Here is a 19,984-nt window from a genome sequence, read left to right on the forward strand (position 1 = left end):
CAAACTTAGAACATCTGAAAGAGCAGTATACATACATTCTTAACAACCGAGCCATCTCTCTAACCTGATGATTTATTTATTATTTTATTATTTATGGCATTTCACATTTTTCCTTGCTCATCATGAAGAGTATCTGAGGGTTTATGTGCATCTTATACTGGAGATACATATATGCTATATGCAGTTCTTAGCAGTTCTATTAAACTTGCATTTACACTTCTCTGTGATGTTTTTACTTTGTATTCATCATTCCAGAATAATTATAGCAGTATTTCCTTTAATTCTCAAAGGCATTCTTGCTTGAATGATAAATTATATAATTCCTTTACCTAGCTGAAAAGATCAAGTATCCACAGATGTATTTCCATCTAAACAGATTGTTTAATTACAAGTTCTTTTTACCTGAATTAAGATAAACGACAAGCTTTCCTTTGTTTAATTCCAAAACAATATGTGTCCCATGTTGTCCTTTTCCATGGAATATAATCCCGCTGTTCTGCATGGCTTTAAATTTCAAAGAAATAACCTCTCTTACTGGTCTTATGGCTCCGTTATCAAATTTGTAGAGCAGAGAACTTTGTCCATCAAAATAAACCACCTCAGATTCTAGGAAAGAGGATATTGACAAAATAATATATAAACATGATAAATATTAAAATATGTGTCATGATATATCATAGTACAGAGAGAGGGGGAGAGGAGGGAGAGGGGAGGGGAGGGGGCCAGGAAGGGGATGGGGAGAGGAGGAGGAGAGGAGGGGAAGGGGGAGAGGGAGAGGAGGAGGAGGAGGAGGAGGAGGAGGAGGGAAGAGAGAGAGAGAGAGAGAGAGAGAGAGAGAGATGCTATTCCTATCTCTCTAGAGAGCTATTACCAATAAAGTTTGACAAGTCCCTGATGTAGTGACCATTCAGTGCTTTACTGAGATCACAACTTCAAGAGAACCATTTTGGGTCTTCTTGCTACAGCCTATCAGAACTGTAATTCTGACATTCCTTTTGGACATTGTCTTACAACTTAGCTATGTAGGTCAAACATTCCAGTTCCTCAACAAACAAGTGTGTTTTAGAAATAACATCTGTGAGAAATAGCTGAAGATTGGACATTGAACTCGGAAATAATTGATTTTACCCAGAATAATCTACTATTGTTTTCAAATTTTAAAAATGAGAAAAAGATGTAATTGTTTTTGAAAAATGTATTTGTTCATATAATAAATAAATAAAGCTGTACAAAACACAATAAAATATAAAGCTACTGAGAGCTATATTCAAGCCAAGGTGATATATTATTTATCTTACTGATTTCATCAATGTATCACTTAAAAACAGTAATATATAGCCATCCATTTCATCTAAAATATGCCAAGTAAATGCAATCAATCATGTAATCAATTTATTTTATTACTTATTATGAGAAAAATTAGAAATCAAATTTTTTCCTGTTGGATTACTGCACTTTTGTGAAATTAGCATATCAAGCACATAATGAATACATTTCACTGTACATGTAAACTAAACAATTACTCCATGTTATAGAGTTAATTTTACATGCATGATTAAAATGCAAAGCTCTTGTAAAATTCAAATGGCATAACTTGTGGTTATGAGTCAGTAATAAGCCAAAGGAAACTCTGAAACAACTGAGCAAAGGTTTTCATATCTTAGTAACATCATTATCACTATTTTCCTTTATCTTCAGAAAGTGTTAGATGTTTTATTTTGCCTTTTTAACTTTACTAGTAAAAAGTTTCCTTCCTGAATATGCCTTGTCATCTAAACTTTTTGCTTTGTATAATTTGTCTCATTCTCATCATGACTACCGTTCCTTTACAACAATGTAATATCTTCTAAGGATATTGTATTGATACAATGATAATAATGTCTTTGAATACTTTTCTTCAGACAAAATATAATAGACAAAACAAAACCAAAAGGCTTTTTTAGGGAAAGAATCTTTGAGCAGTGACCTTGCAACCTGTTCTTTTAGTAATGACTGGATTTCTGATTGTTATTAAAAATGCTTATATCTCAAAATTTAACCACATATTCTTAGCTCATTATGTATATGCTACTGAAATGAATTAAGAAATAAAAATCTCAAGCTTAACAGTAAATAATACTCAACTCTATTCTGTAAGGTAAACACATGATTACATGTAGCTGAGCAAACAAAAATCATGTTTGGGATAGAGAAAGAGTTTGCTTAGCAGCAATTAACTTTCACATCTTCTCTCAGATGTGATCATTTCACCCAAGGAAACTAGAGAAAACTGTTTTGTTGTGCAGGTTGAAAGCCACAATTCTGGTTACTATCCCAACCCCAATCTCAATCCCAATTTGAAAATGGATGCCCAGAAAATGCTTCTGCTAAGCCAAGAATCCATAAGAACAGGTAAGGTGAATGAAAATGTTGGTGAGCATACTAATATTAATGGAATGTAAAAAATTAGATAAAACTGCAAAAAGACATTGCAACTAGGCAATATGATAAGCAAAGTTCTTAAACAAAAACAGGGTATTTAATTAAAACTCAAAAACTCATTCCTGTTAACATAGACCATAAGATTTGTACTGTTAAAATAAATAAAATTAATGTACTTGAACAATGATTATAAGAAAATATTGGATAATTTAGAGACATTTTTTCTGCAGAAGGTACTTTCAGATGGAGGTTTACTGGTAAAATAATACACATTAGTGGTAATTTATGATCTATTTGCATTTAAAAAATTGCTAGTAGTTACTTATATTCTACAGCTTGTGTTTGCAGAAGCTAACAGTACCTATACATCCTATGATAGCTTCAAAGAGTCCACTGGCCCTTCTTAGGTTCAGGCACACAGCTCTGATATCGACCTTGAGCCCAAGGAATGGGAGAAATAGTTTCTTATGAAGGAAAAGCCCCATCAAAGAGCATGCTCTGCTTTGAAGTCAGTACACCTGAAGTTGTTTCACAGTAATTGGGAGACAAACTAATTTCATAGCATCAAAGAGAAATTGTAAATATCAGACAACATAGCTACTACAACAGTGGGTGCAGTCAGAGATTCAAGACAACACCTTGGTGAAAGAAAATGACCAATGGGAGGAGGAAAAGGAAGTGGATGGTAAAACCCCACCATTACATTTGATACTTCATAGAAACACTAACCATAGAAACAGGCAGAATTAGGAAGTTAATAATAGGAAGTTAGGGATTGTATAGGATGGGTTTTAATAACAAAATAGAGACATAAAATACTTCATGGATGGTAGGTTATTAATATGCCTCAGAAATTAACACTCTACATGACGAAAGCAGAAATCAGCAGAGAATGGGAGCAAGCACTTGTACGTGAGAAGGAAGTGCACCCTGGCACATCCTAAAAAGCCCGATTCTCCCATCCAATCGATTCACTGCTTCTTCTCTAGTTCTACATGGTCATACTTCACTTTTTAAACCCATTTAGTCTACTTCATATTTACTCTTACTCATTTATTTTTGAGACAGGGTCCTATGTAGATTAGAGTGACCTCAAATTCACTATGTAACCAAGAATGGCACTGGATTTCTGATCTGCCTGCCTCTACTTCCCCAGTGCTAGGGTTACATGCACATGACATTGTAACTTGTACTAGAGATAGAACACATGGACTCAGGTATGTTAGGCAAGCACTCTGCCCATTAAGTTACAGTGCAGTTAATTATAAAATGAAGTAAAGCCTAGAGAAAGACTACTTGCACCGGCTAAGGAATGGACGAGTTATTTCCAAATCAGTGCTACCCTTGAACAAAGGAAGTCTGGGTATTTCACTGAGGAATTCTGTACATATTCATATAGAAAAGTACATTAATACTAAACACATTCCCAGCATACTCAGTTTACAGTCAAATCTCAAGAAGAAAGGTTGGCAGTCACAATCCTAGGCATGCTTAGCTCCAGGTTATGTAGCTCCTGTTTAAAAGTTAAAATGGGGAAGAAGAGCTTTTGGATATACTCAACTGGCACTGTGAAAATGACTAACAGGAAGCCTGTGGATTTGCTCAGATGTGTCATAAAGACAGTGGCATACAAGTATACTTCTAGGTATGCTCAGCTTGTTCATATGACTGTAGATGGAAATATCTCTTAGCATGGTCAGCTTTGGCCAAGAAGATAGTGGACAGGAATGCCTATGGGTCTGTTCAGATCCCCCCCCCAAAACTTACCATTTTCTGATTTATTAAGATGCACAAATACCTTTTCCCCCCTCTGGATGTGCTAACATCATCCAATGGCAGAAAACTAACTCTGTGCAGTTATATTAATATTCATGTGCATAGTTTAAATTTTGTTTCATTTTAATGATAATTTAAAACACGTCTATAATGTTAAGAAATAGTATAATTGCATTCAAGATCATCAGATAACAAACGAACATTGAGTCATGTCAGTTCTGCTGCTTGACTTTTATGTTAGTACTGTATTCATGTCTGCACTATCTCGTTTTATTTTGATTATAGTTAATAGATGAGAAAAGAAGCTGGTGCAGAAAATGTAATTTCCCAGTAAATGAAGATCAGAGGAAGTAATAGTGTGTTGTAGAGCTAAAGCCTTCACAGTGACACTGAGAGAGAAAAGTAGAGATAGTATTGTGACATGGCGGTGTAGATGCTTCATGCTAGAGGTTCGTCCCCAAACACTAGAACTAAACATGACCCATAAAAGTCTCCAAAAGTCAGTGTCACCTGTTATTAGTTAGAATTTAATTGCTTCATTGAATGTTTACAATGTTAGAAGTATTTTATTAAACTCTGGGAATCTAAAGACAAATGAATTTTGAGTTGAGTCTACCTCTAAATTCAGTGTGTGGGGAGGATGTTCCTGTGGGTGGCTTTATGCATACTGATCAACACCAGGTGTCTTCCTTTATCGTCTGTCACCTTATTTACTGAGATAGACTCTCTTCACTGACCTGGTAATTCATTTGTTGGCTAGACTGGCTGATCAGTGTGCTCCAGAGATTTACCTGTCTCTGTTCTCTGTCTCCAGCACTGGGTTCGTAGACATTCACTGTACACCTGCCCTTTTATGTGATACTAGGGCTCCAAAATTACACCCTTATTTCCTATCAAACATTTTTCTCACTAAGCAATCTCTAAATTTAACTATGAAAAAAATAATTAAAGCCTATATTGTCATAAGGAGTTAGTAGAAGTCTCATAACACTCGGTTTTAATTATACAATTACTAAAAATGTCTAGAGCAAGTAATTTTTAACTGACGCTGGCTTTTGCAGCATCTCATGCAGATGTTTATTTTACATGGAAAATAAATATCACTTACTGTATGAACACCCATATACTTCTATCCGCATCCCAATCCTGCCTTTAGGGTTCCAGGTTAAGGGGAGGAAGCGCAGGAACCTGGTGTGGAAGGAAGGCTGGAGACTATATTGTACCACACTGTCTGCATTTGTGTTTCCTGGAAATCCCTGTAAAAAACAAAGAGGAAGGGTCAACGTATCTTCAAGATCATTTTTGTATTATCATAGCTTATATCAATGGTGGCATGTGTTCACTCTGCCTATATCCAAAAGGCTGTCTTCTTTCAAATAGTTTTGCTAATGTTTAACATAGATATAGCAATTTTGTTTTGCTTTCTCAATTATCTACTATTTGCTACATCCACTCCAGTAATGACTTGCTTGACAGATTTAGGAACCTGGACACAGTCCCGAGGTGAACAGTTTCACGGAAACTTAGTCTCCTGGTACTGTGGCATCCCATAGCACGTATGCACCAATTTTGTCCTTGCAAATGGATCTGTGTGCTTCCTTTCAGTATTGTTTTGTTATAGGTACCTCCAAGCAATGACCTGCCAAATACCTAAGCAAAATTGAACTTTTCTTCCTGGCCTTTACCAATGCCCTAGGTAGTCCTTGAGCCAACCATGGCTTGGAATTCAGTAAGAATGTTGCCTATTCAGTAACATTTAGAATTGCCTTTAGTATTTTAAGAGAGATAGTGAAAGAAATCAGGCATTATTATCTACTACATAGAGTTAGAAATCTCTGGGCAAGCTTAGCAAAGTAAGTTTAGAATTCTTATTATAGTTATGTATGGAAGACTACTTATTAGTAGAAAGTCCCCCCACACTATCAGTTAGAATAAAAGCCAAGTCGCTCCCATATACAGGAATTTACAATGGTTTAGGAAGTAGATCGATCGGGCTGTGGTTTTAGAGTAATGCATTATTCATGAGATGGTTAGCTAGAGCAGAACTCCCTAATTAGAACCATGACTTGGGTGTGAAAGCCCTTGCCCTGGGAGTGTAAATATCTCACACCTGGCTTCTAAGACTATAGCTGACCTTAGATAGAGCTGACTTTGTCTCAGTTGTTTTATTGCCCAGTTCCTGCCAGTCTTTACATTTGTTTTCCTCTGTTTTGTTTAAGAGTCATTAAGCATCCGGTAACATTATTGTACCTTGCTGATGTGTCACCTAACTTCCCTATTTTCTTCTGTATAAAAAATTTGATGCTCAATTTGACATTACATTCAGATCCACACTCCCTTGTGTCCAGTCTGTTTGTCACCCCATTCTCGCCAACTCTATGCTCATCTGTCCGAGACCCTGATTCCCACGGATTGAGGGGGGCCAACTGGGCCCGGTCCGTGGCAACTATTGCCTAATATTCTTTTGGTTTAAGATACTCTAAATATCAGCACCATCAAAACATTTATAAGCATTTTAATGATGGTGTTTTATGACCACTATCGGGCTTGCTCTTCTGAAGTTTTCATTTCATACATTCCTCCACAACTATCTCCAAGCAGTAAAGCTGTTCTCATAAAACTACATCATTATGAAATGAAGCACCACAGTAATCAATGCCTAAGGATTTTTACCATAAATCTTAGAGAGTGGCAATAGAGAGCTAGAAGGGACCTAAAACATTATTCTAGCCCTACTTCCTTAAGTTAAAGGTGAGGTGATACTAAGAGAGAAAAAATGTAGATAAATATCAGATAGGTCAGATATGATTAGATTACATCAGGGCCCTTTTTTTTTTATAATCACAGCATTGACTCCATGTTATCATCCTGAGTCCACTTGCACAAATACAAGTCAAGTGTAAGATTTCTACATTGCTAACATGGTTTCTGAAGCTTTGGATGGGCTAGTATCCAATGAGTTTCTGTAAGAAATACACCATAATTATCTCTACCCAGGTCAGCCAGGAGTGCTTTTTGCCAATTCATGCTGTCTGAGCACTGTGAAAGACCAGAGTGAGGAGACAGGAGCTTGTTTATAAATAATTTCGCCTCATATTGAGGTAGTGGTGTGTGTGTGCGCGCATGTGCGTGACGATATGGAGTTTGAATCGGGTTAGTTTGGATCTGGATATGGCATATTATCATATATACGTGAAAGCATCATACTGAACCGATTAATATGTACAATTAATACATGTTAATATTGAACATTTTAATAACATGGGAGGAAAAAAGAGATCATTACTCCATAACTCTTAAATTTATTTCAATTCATAATGATGACTGAAATAAATAAGGTAAAATTTCTGCTCGAGAGCATTTGCAGGAAAGTAAAGACAAAAAAGAATCAGCACTAAACATTAAGCTTCTTCCTTATGGAAATTTTCTGTTGTGTTTCTTTTCAAAATTCCGTTTACCTGAGCTTTTTAGGAATGTATGAATTACACATGAAGAAAAAAAAGTCCAAGTGTGGGTGGAGATAAGAGGTTTATTATGGAGTAGCTTCCCAATGAGTGAAGACTTAAATCAGAATAGTGAAAGTTAAACATACAACCATAAGGCTATATCAGAAAGGGACTTTTATGAAAATGAAATTAGAGAGTTAAAAAGTTAGCTTCTAATACTCTCTTGTACTACAATGGCTTTCTGTCTGGTGCATAAAGTTAAAATAAGTTATCATAAATACATGTAATGGACCACTTCAACCAACAGTTAAAAATGTTATCTACTCTTTATCCCCACAGCCCAGCCAGAACTCTGGAGGAAGCCAGTTCTACCAGAGTCCACTTAGCTGCCAGAACCCAAGGTAAGCCACCTCCCGGTGGACTACCATCACTTCCTATGTGCCTGTCTAGCCCCACCCTCAACCACCCCTTCATCACCATATTCCAGGCCAAAACTCTGTTAGAAGCTCTTTGCTCCACCAGAGGTCTCAGCAGCCACCAGAACTTCAGCAGAGACATTCTGATTGACACCCTGGGTATCAGAAATCAAGCCCCCAAATTACATGGAGATCTTCCACCCAACCACAGACCATTCCATCCAGAAGACCAGAGAGGAAACAGAAAACAAAGAAAAAAAACACCCATTCAACAATGACAAACTCAGAAATCAGCACCTAGACCTATAACCACCCCAAACTTAGATGCTAATGTAAGAACACAATCAACAACAGCTAAGGCAATATGTTACCACAAAAGGCTATTTCTCTTATGACAGCAAGCCCTGAATATTCCAACACAGCTGAAGCACAACAGTATTAAAACCAACTTTATGAGGATGATAGAGGTTCTTAAAATAGAAAGAAAGGCCTTAAAGACAGCCAAACAGTTGAAGGCACTAGGCAGAACCGATGACCCCACAGAAGATGGGGAGGAAGGACTCTAGGAGCCAGAGAGGTTGAAGACACCAGGAGAACACAATCTACAGAATCAATAAGCAGGGTTCATAGGAGCTCACAGAGACTGAAACAACAATCATGGACACTGTATGGTTCTGAGCTAGGTCCTCTATACATACATTTTGAGTGTGAAGCTTGGTGTTCTTGTAGGATTAGGGTATTAATAGATGTTTTTAATTTTTTAATTAATTATTTTATTTATTTACATGCCAAATGTTGCTCTCCTCACCATCCCCCCTCCCAGAGTTGGTCACCCCATCCTCCCTCTCTTTTGCCTCTGAGAGGGTGCTCTTCCCCCACTGCTGGCATCCCTCTACCCTGGGGCTTCAAGCCTCTACAGGATTAGGCATATTCTCTCCCAGTGAGGCCAGACAAGGCAGTCCTCTGTTACATGTGTGTTTGGGGTCTGGACCAGCCTGTGTTTGCTCTTTGATTGGTGGCTTAGTCTCTGGAAGCTCTCAGGGGTCTGTGTTAGGTGACACTGTTGATTTTCCTATGGTGTTGCCATCCCCTTCAGCTCCTTTGATCTTTCCCTTAATTCTCCCATAGGGTTCCCTGACCTCAGTCTAATGCTTGTCTGTAAGTATCTGCATCTGTCTCAGTCAGCTGCTGGTAAAACTTCTCAGAAGACAGCCATGCTAGGCTCCTGTCTGCAAGCACAACATAGGATCAGTAATAGTGTCAGGGTTTGGTGCCTGCCCATGGTATAAATTCCAAGTTGGGCTGGTTACTGGATAGCTGTCCCTTCAGTTTCTGCTTCATATTTGTCCCTACATTTATTTTAGACAGGAACAATTCTGGGTCAAAATTTTGGAGGTGGGTTGGTGACACCATCCCTCCACTGGAGCCCCTGTCTATCTCCTGGAGGTAGTCTCTTCAGGTTCCATCTCCTCACTTTTGGGCATTTCAATTAAGGTCACCCCCATTGAGTCTTGGGATAACTTCACATCCCAAGTCTCAGACTTTCTAGAGCTTTCCTCAATCCTCACCCTCAGCAGCTGCATACTTCCATTCATTCATTCCATTCCATTCATTCATTCCATTTCATTCATTCTCCTGGCCCTCTGGGCTTCAATCCTGTCTCCCCTACTCCCATATTTGATCACGCACCCCTTTCCCCTTTTCCTCCCCTCTCCTACCCAGATTCCTCCCTCACTCTGCCTCCTGTGATTATTTTGTTCCTCCTTCTAAGTTGGGATTGAAGCATCTTCACTTGGGCCTCCCTCCTTGTTAAACTTCTTACAGTCTGTGGATTGTATCTCGAGTATTCTGTACTTTTTGTCTAATATTAACTTATCAGTGAGTACATACTATGCGTGTCCTTTTGGGTCTGGGCTACCTCACTCAGGATGATATTTTCTAGTTCCATCCATTTGCCTGCAAAATTCATGATGTCTTTATTTTTAATAGCTGAATATTATTTTATTGTGTAAATGAACCACGTTTTCTATATCCATTCTTTGGTTGAGGGACATCTGGGTTGCTTCCAGTGTCTGGTCATTATAAATAGGGCTGGCCAGCCTGGTCTACAAAGTGAGTTCCAGGACAGCCAGGGATATCCAGAGAAACCCTGTCTCAAAAAAAATCAATCAATCAATCAATCAATCAATCAGGCTGCTATAAGCATAGTGGAGCATGCATCTTTGTGGTATGGTGGAGCATTTTTTGGGCATATGTCCAAGAGCTTGCTATAGCTGGGTCTTCAGGTTTCCAATTTTCTAAGGAACTGCCAGATTGATTTCCAGAGTGGTTATACCAGTTTGCAATCCTATCAGCAATGGAGGAGTGTTCCTTTTTCTCCACATCCTTTCCAACATATGCTGCCACTTGAGTTTTTGATCTTAGCCATTCTGACTGGTGTAAGGTGGTATCTCAGAGTCATTTCCCTGATGATTAAGGATGTTCAACATTTCTTTAAGTGCTTCTTGGCCATTCGAGATTCCTCTGTTGAGAATTCTCTGTTTAGCTCTGTGGCCCATTTCTTAATTGGGTCTTGCTAGCTCTTGGAACCCTTTTCCTCCTACTGTTTTGCCTCCTCCAGCCTTGATGTGAGGGTTTGTGGCTAGTCTAATTGTAATTTTATGTCATGTTTGATTTCTGTCACTGGCAGAACCAGTTCTTGAGGATTGTCTTCTAATCTCCACAAAAGCAGCACAACTCGCATGCATCTGCATACTAGGATTCCCTGAGTAAAAAAAGTTGTACCTCAGCACTGTGTCTTCAGACTTGGTGGCTTTTTCTGTTGCTCTCCACTGCAAACTGTTTTTTTCCAATTCATAAAACTCACCTGGTAAAATCTAACTATAAAAGTTAGAATAAATATTAATAGGTATATTTATCATTCTGCCCTACCACCTGCCTCAAGGAATGTGCTCGGGCTAAGTGGCTGCTGTGATCCAGGCAGAGGCTGGTAATGTCCGGTGATGTGGTTTGAATATCAAACGTACTCAGTAAGCTTATGCACTTGAACTTGGACTCCAGTTTGTTGTGCTGTTAGAGAAGGTTGTAGGAGCTTTAGGGGTGGAGTCTTGCTGGAGGAAGTAGTCACTAGAGAAGGATTTTGAGGTTTGGGTTTTTTTTTGTCCTACTTACAGTTCTTCCTACTTCTTGACTGCAGATGACATATTACCAGGTAGTTTTCTGCTCCTGCTTCCATTCTTTCCCCATCTGTTGCCAAGTCTCTCCCCACCCCACCTCCATCTCTCTAACTACCCATAATGGAATGATCCCCTGGAAATGCAAATCAGAAAACAAACAAACAAACAAACAGAAAACAACCTTTCTCCCTTAAACTCTTTTCCCGAAGTATCTTGTCAAAAGTGACTAATGTGTCTGGTTGCTGTTGTTGGTTCACTCACGGGGTAGCATCTGTATCCCACTACTTAACATTCTCACCCGAGTCCAATACCTAGGACATCCAACTAAACCAGAAACAGCATCTGTGTGGGCATTTTTTTTTCAAACATTAAAATGTAAACAATTAAATAAATTTTGTCAGTGGCTGACAAGGTTTTTTTTTTTTACGATTTATTTATTTATTTATTTTTATGTGTATGAACACACTATAGCTTTGCAGATTGTTGTGAGCCTTCATTTCATGTGGTTGTTGGGAATTGTATTCTGGACCTCTGCTCACTCTAGCCCACCCCACTTGCTCACTCCCTGCTTGCTCCGGCCCAAAGATTTATTTATTACTATACATAAGTACACTGTACCGGTCTTCAGACACACTAGAACAGGGTGTCAGATCTCATTACAGGTGAGCCACCATGTGGTTGCTGGGATTTGAACTTAGGACCTTTAGAAGAGCAGTCAATGCTCTTACCCTCGTGAGCCGTCTCGCCAGTCCCAGGCTGACAAGTTTTTAAAGTTTTTGATACATATAGCATGCACACCACCCGTCTAAGGAAGTATACAGAAACAGAGTTGTTTTATTGTCTTCATATACAAAATATTATTGTTCTCTCATTTATTTAAAAATACAAACAGGAAAATATACTTCTGATTGTTACGATTATGGCATCACGTAGTAAAGGGATTTAGTTACTTAGTTTTTATAGAACTAAAATAAATTGGTTAGCTTTTGTGATTTGCTTTGTTGCTTTGACACAATTTGGAATCGCCCGGAACACCTGGGAAGGGAATCTCATGGAGAATTATCTCAACCAGGTTCACCTGTGGGCTTGCCTGTGCGACATTTTCTTTGTTGGTTTAATGAGGTGGAAATGCTCAACTTTAATGCAAACAGCAGGTTTTCATGGGCTGGATCCTGGACTGAATAAGCTGAGTGTAAGCGTTCGTGTTAATTCATTGCTCTCTGCTTTTGACTGGTATGATGTGATTGGTGGAGTAAAGTTTTTGCTGCCTTGGTTTCCTCACGGTGAGGGCTTGTAACCTGGAATTGAGCCAAATAAACTCTTTCTCCCTTAAGTTGAATTGGGGAAACTAAGACAGCATTCGGGGAGTGTTAGACAGACATAAACTAATATGACTGGAGCATATTAACCATTGCTTAAAATTAAGAGATCTGAACACAAAAATCAGACATTTACTACATATGATTAAAATACATTCTGGGAATTAAGCTATAGTTCAATGTATAGACCTTGTCTAGCCTGAACACAGCATAGATTTGATCTCAGAACTGTAAGATAAATAAATAGAAAATGGATAAACATATATTTAAATGCTTGAGTATATTTAATTTTATTCTGTATAATATAAATTAATATGTATTTAATTTTTATTTTGTATAATCATTGAGTTTTGAAGACTGGTATTTCAGTTTGACTGGATACAAATTTGTTTATCAACATACAAGTTTGCGAGGATATGCTTTGAAGAGAGAGAATCTATGCAAGTATTTACTGAGATGTCATTTAGAACTTATTAATAAAATAACCCCACAATAAAAATACTTTGAAAAAGTAATGTAGTCTTCTATTAAGGACAGAGTTTGTTTTGAGAGATTACATGACAGACTTTTTGTACAAATTACAGAATAATTTTAGATATAAATACCTATTTCTGCCTTGTTTTGTCAGGTCAGAAACAAAGGCTACGGAAGAGTGGGGCTAAGTATGTTCTGTAAAACCACAGGAGTGAGCAGTTTTGAAGAAACTTAATAAATCTTCATTTAGAGATAAGCAGTAGATAAGATTCTTGAAAGTGCAAGTTTAGATGTCAATGGTTCTTTAAATTCTTTTCTGTTTTTCCTTAGACAGGTGACCTTTTTGGGACTCATCACCAATTTGTTTTTATATAAAATGGAAAAATAATAGTTACCTCAAGCCAGTTAATGTATGCAATAAACCCATACGATTACAAATACTTTCTTTATAACATTGCTACTGTGTGTGTGTGTCTATGTGTGTGTGTGGTGTGTGTGTGCATGCATCTGTGTGTACATGTGTATGAGTCTGTGTGTGTGTATACATGTGAGTATGTGTTCCTCTTATTGAAAGATAAAAAGGTCTCTTAGATTTGATGTGGGTTTTGTGGCTGAGGACATCACAGCTGAGTTTTATCCAGATATGAATGTGAACATTTTCAGATGACATGACCATCATGCCTAGAGCTTGTTCCTAAATGTATTAGTGGCAGTTACAGAAATTTATGACTTGGAGTCCACATACACTCTGTAAAAATGTTTCCAAATGACTTAGAAATTAATGAAATTCTTGAGAAATTTCCAAACTCTCAATTTAATTTGTTTCTCAAAGTCACATTGATTACACCTAACCCATAGGCAGGGTGGACTAAGAAGCTCATTGTCTATTTCATAGGAAAAATTAAATTCATCAATATTCTTATTATCTTATGTTGGGTAGGCAGGCTCAGTTTTAAGTGCAAAAACTTGCTCTGTGAATGGAGTATTCATCAAATGTTACTTTCAGAACCTTCTTACAGGTTGCTTATGGTGACACATTTCTTGGTGAACTTTTCAACAGAGAGTCTAGGAATGTGCTTCAATGGAAGATCATGCTCAAGGCTTGGCTCAGTCTCCATCACCTCAACATTTCCATCAAATCTTTACTGTAAATTAGTTACAGAAATGAATTCCTATGTTTCTAGTATAAATATTAAGTCATGTGTCACTCCTTTGCTAAGAATTTTCAGTTGTTACTCATGAGGAGGCTAGAAATTTTGTATAAAAGATATCAGTTCTGCCACAACTTTAGTTTTATTAATAGGTTTCAAACTCTTTAATATAGTAAATGAGATTCTTATTTCAGTATACTGTTAGTGTTTTAAGCTGTCATGGTTACATGGCAGGACAACGTCTGGGTAATGAAGTGCCTGCTGTCTGCAATGATATTTGATTAAGATACTTTGTAATATTTAAGCATTATTTGAAAAAAAGTATATCGATGATAATTATAGTACAACAGTAATGCAATTATTTTGATTATTTCCTAAAAACATTTTATGAAGCAATTAAATAGTGTTTTTACATGTATTAAAAATAAGTATATTTATCACCTTAGTATGAATAATTATTTTTATGTAAAAGCTAATCAATAGAAAGCTAAATGAAACATAAGACAACAGTGTAAATAAATTTAAATTAATGCAAAGAGAAAGCTACTTTTAAAAATACATAAAAATAAAATAAATTGGATTTGGAAATTGTAGAGACAGAAAGGAATGATTAATGAATAAATAAATGAATGAATAAGCACTAAATCCATAACAGGGCCATATTATCTAGAAGTGAGCAATCATTTCTTATCCATTACCCACAGAGGAAGGTGGTTCACCAAACCCTCAACATCTATCTAAATTAACAAGCAAATCTACAAAAAGTGTCTCCAGCATGTGGTTTATGGTATCTTTCTGAGGAGATTTCCACACTTTGTCAAACCCTATTCCTTCCACTGTTTTCCAGGGATGAGCCTGGGACGAAAGTAAGGATCTAGTGTTGGGTACAGCTTAGATATGGCCATAATTTTCAGCAGGATGGAGTTCTGAATGCTGTGGTTTGTGTGTCCTCTACAGAATCTATCTTATAGTGTATAACAGTATTGTGGGTGTTGTTATGGTAGAGTGGGTTAGTGAATTTAAGAGTGGGCTTCTGTTAGGAAGAGTGAGTTTGGGCCATGCTTTCTGTCTGCTTCACTTGTTGGGTTGCCTTTCCACCCTGTCATGATGCACCACAATGGTGTTTTGTTTGATATCAACAGCATGCCAGAGAACTTCTGTAATATTTAGAACTGTAGCCAAATGCACCTTTATTGTTTGTCAGTTACCTATAATACAATATTTTGTTGGCCAAAACCAGACTGTCAAAAAAAGTTTTTGGTATTGGAGTCTCCAGTATGTTGCCACTCGTTCATAAAGGGTCCAAAGTTAGAGACTGAGATGTAAGGCAAATGCAAATAGAATTCACTGGTTCTATTACTGTGAGGGAATGATATGATTATGCTATTTGAGATAATCTGTTGTCTAGGGGAGATGACTAAGTGTTAACAGCACTTGCTGCACAAGCAAAGGACCTGGGTTTAGATATCACAAAAAAGTGGTGTGGCTTTATACCTCGACCACCAGCAAAGTTGAGGGTAGAGATGGGGATCACTGGGTTTGCTACAGGTCTCCACATTCAGTAAGAGGTTGTCTGAAAGTGTAGGGCAGGGAGTGGTAGAGCAGGATGCCTGACATCTTCCTCTGGCCTTCACAAGACACACATAGATATATTTGCCTGCAAACACACATATGCAATATGGCACACACACCCTATACACAGAAAAATTAAAAACAAATAGCTAAATGATTAAAGTAACAAGTGAAGTAGAACTAGGCATTTAGTCTTCCATATATACCAATGACAACTACATATATAATGCAGATTAACTATGTTTTCATACTTTTAGCAGCCTTGTTAAGTGTTAAAATGTTTTTTAAAGGCAGCTAATTTATCTAACCAGTCAATAGACTTAGATGACTGACATGACTACGTCATCAGTATAATTCTTTGTGCATTTTGACTGCCCAGGAAGTCACACTGACGCCACATTGGATCCTTTAATGGCCATCCTGGTCTGGCACTGAGAAGACATTACTTTAGAGTCTGCGTTTCTCCAGGTGGTCTTGGAGGTAAATTTCTGCTGTGCTAAAATTTATGGCAGCATTACCCAAACTCACACCCCTTATGCTAACCCCTTGTTTTAAATTTCATAGACCTTATTAGTACTTAACAGATAGTAGAAACCTGGTAAATACTTTGCTCAACTGTTAGTGCCAGTCTTTAGACTACTACATTTAGCTCACAATCCTCATTTGAGACATGCCAGCATCTAGCTTTCTTTAGCTAGGTGAGTCACAGCCACTTACTACAACTTCATCTGTACATTCACCTCAATCTAGACTATCAGTAATTTCTCATCTGACATTGTCAAGTTTATTTAGTTAGAATAATTTATTTTTATCCCTGATTATCTCAAGCTGCTGTCAACTAGTGATATGTATATTAAATCAGTGTTTGGGATGTTTTTGTTATTTTAATTGCAAAATGTACTTGCATGTTTACTCCTCAGTAATTGACCAACAGCTTTAATTTATCCATGAACTTTTGCATAATAACTTATGGATTTTAAACTAGATAGATGATCCCTGTAATTTTTTCCTTTGGGTATTAGATATGTACATTAAAATGGCTATGATTAGTATGCTTTTATGCTAAGCAGCTTGTGGCCCAGACAGTCTAGAATAGAGATAACAACAGTTAGAATATGAACTGGCTGGTTTTGTGTGTCAATTTGACACAGCTGGAATTATCACAGAGAAAGGAGCTTCAGTTGAGGAAATGCCTCCATGAAATCCAACTGTAAGGCATTTTCTCAATTAGTGATCAAGGGGGAAAGGCCCCTTGTGGGTGGGACCATCTCCAGGCTGGTAATCTTGGTTCTATAAGAGAGCAGGCTGAGAAAGTCAGGGGAAGCAAGCCAGTAAAGAACATCCCTTCATGGCCTCTGCATCAGCTCCTGCTTCCTGACCTGCTTGTGTTCCAGTCCTGACTTCCTTGGTGATAAACAGCAGTGTGGAAGTGTAAGCCAAATAAACCCTTTCCTCCCCAACTTGCTTCTTGGTCATGATGTTTGTGCAGGAATAGAAACCCTGACTAAGACACAGTAATTTTAAAAATGCTTGCTCAGTATTTTTCATTCTCAGTTTGAACCATTAAAATAATCTAAAAGAATAAGTATTTTATTCTACCACATTTTTACATTGTCATTCATAGGATATTCTAAGAAAAGGATCATCTCTGGAAAGTATCTACTGCAAAATATTACTTCTTTTTTTTCTTTTTTTAGCATTATGATTTTTATTAGATATTTTCTTTATTTACATTTCAAATGCTATCCCAAAAATTTCCTATACCCTCCCCCCACCCTGCTACCCTACCCACCCACTCCCACTTCTTGGCCCTGGCATTCCCCTATACTGGGGCATATAAAGTTTGCAAGACCAAGGGGCCTCTCTTCCCAATGATGGCCAGCTAGGCCATCTTCTGCTACATATGCAGCTAAGGGTACTGGTTCTACCTATAGGGTTGCAGACCCCTTCAGCTCCTTGGGTACTTTCTCTAGCTCCTCCATTGGGGGCCCTGTGTTCCATCCTATAGATGACTGTGAGCACCCACTTCTGTATTTGCCAGGCACTGGCATAGCCTCATACGAGACAGCTATATCAAGGTCCTTTTAGCAAAATCTTGCTGGCATATGCAATAGTGTCTGGTTTTGGTGGCTGATTATGGGATGGATCTCTGGTTGGGGTAGTCTCTGGATGGTCCATCCTTTCGTCTTAGCTCCAAACTTTGTCTCTGTAACTCCTTCCATGGGCTGGAGAGATGGCTCAGCCATTAAAGGCTAGGCTCACAACCAAAACAATTACTTCTTAAGTTAGCAGCATTGGTGAACAATTCTGTCAACAGTGGCAATAAGAAGGAAATCAGACTAAATTTAGGCACTGTCTGTAACTACAAGGTCATCATAATGATTTGTATGTTCAGGATCTGGTAACATCATCTGGACTCCATCTGTCTCCATCAGCTTCAATCAGGTTAGTGCAAGATGGAGCACTAGCAAGTTATATGTCTTATAATTTTGTGAAATAGCAGCACTAATATGGAATCCTCAGTGTCTTAGAGCCAAAATGGAGTTTTTTAAGCAAGAAGTTCTGCCATGTCTTACCATCCTAGACCTAAAGCTGTACTACAGGGCAATAGTGATGATAAACAAAACAAAACAAAACAAAAAACAAAAAACAATACCACCACCACCAACAACAACAAAACTGTATGGTATTGGTACAGAGGCAGGCAGGAAGATCAATGGAACAGAATTGAAGACCCAGAAATGAACCCACACACCTATGGTCATCTGATCTTTGACAAAGGAACTAAAACCATCCAGTGGAAAAAAGACAGCATTATCAACAAATGGTTCAGGTTCAACTTGAGGTCAGAATGTAGAAGAATGCAAATTGATCCATTCTTATTTCCTTGTACAAAGCTCATGTCCAAGTGGATCAAGGACCTTCACATAAAACCAGATAAACTGAAACTTATAGAAGAGAAAATGGGGAAGAGCCTTGAACACATGGGCACAGAGGAAATTTTCCTGGACAGAACACCAATGGCTTATGCTCTAAGATCAAGAGTCAACAAATGGGACCTCATAAAATTGCAAAGCTTCTGTAAGGCAAAGGACACTGTCAATAGGACAAAATGACAACCAACAGATTGAGAAAAGACCTTTACCAATCCCACATCTGATAGAAGGCTAATATCTAATATATACAAAGAACTCAAGAAATTAGACTCCAGAGAACCAAATAACTCTATTAAAAATGAGGTACAGAGAGAAACAAAGAATTCTCAATGGAGGAAACTCGAATGGCCAAGAAGCACCTAAAGAAATGTTCAACATCCTTAGTGATCGGGGAACTGCAAATCAAAAAAATCCTGAGATTCCACCTCACATCAGTCAGAATGGTTAAGGTCAAAAACTCAGGTGACAACAGGTGCTGGAGAGGATGTGTAGAAAGAGGAACACTCCTCCATGGCTGGTGGAATTGCAAGCTGGTACAACCACTCTGGAAATCAGTCTGGCAGTTCCTCAGAAAATTGGACAGTATTACCTGAGGACCCAGCTATACCACTCCTGTGCATACACCCAAAAGATGTTCTAACTTGTAATAAAGACACATGTTCCACTATGTTCATAGCAGCCTTATTTATAATAGCCCACAGCTGGAAAGAACGCAGATGTCCTTCAATAGAGGAATGGATACAGAAAATGTGGTGCATTTACACTACTCAGCTATTAAAAGCAATGAATTCATGAAATTCCTAAGTAAATGGATGGAATTAGAAAATATAATACTAAGTGAGGTAACCCAGTCACAAAAGAGCATACATGGTATACACTCACTGATAAGTGGATATTAGCCCAAAAGTTCGGAATATCCAAGATACAATTCACAGACCACATGAAGCTCAAGAGGAAGGAAGACCAAAGTGTGGATGCTTCAGTCCTTCTTTGAAGGGGTAGCAAAATACTCATGGGAGAAAATATGGAGACAAAGTGTGGAGCAGAGACTGAAGAGAGGCCATCCAGAGACTGCCTTACCTGGTGATCCATCCCATATACAGTCACCAAATGCAGGCACTATTGTGGATGCCAAGAATTGCATGCTGACAGGAGCCTGATATACTGTCTCCTGAGAGGCTCTGCCAGAGTCTGACAAATACAGAGGTGGATGCTTGCAGCCAACCATTGGACTAAACATGGGGTCCCCAATGGAGGAGTTAGAGAAAGGACTGAAGGAGGTAAAGGGGTTTGCAAC

At 38.0% G+C, this 19,984-nt stretch overlaps 1 protein-coding gene across 2 annotated transcripts in view; it reads right to left on the reverse strand.

Moving 5' to 3' along the window:
- Cntnap3 (contactin associated protein-like 3) overlaps positions 1–19,984 on the reverse strand; it is a 166,439-nt gene that overhangs the window by 56,171 nt on the left and 90,284 nt on the right. For both annotated transcript variants that reach the window (NM_001081129.1, XM_011244524.2), the window contains exons 4-5: positions 5,306–5,453; positions 403–606 (exon numbers count right to left, since the gene is read on the reverse strand). In NM_001081129.1, the coding sequence (NP_001074598.1) occupies positions 403–606; positions 5,306–5,453 (352 nt within the window). The remainder of the gene's footprint in view (positions 1–402; positions 607–5,305; positions 5,454–19,984) is intronic.

The sequence above is a fragment of the Mus musculus genome, chromosome 13 (genome assembly GCF_000001635.26).
Source record: "Mus musculus strain C57BL/6J chromosome 13, GRCm38.p6 C57BL/6J".
Lineage (NCBI taxonomy): Eukaryota > Metazoa > Chordata > Mammalia > Rodentia > Muridae > Mus > Mus musculus.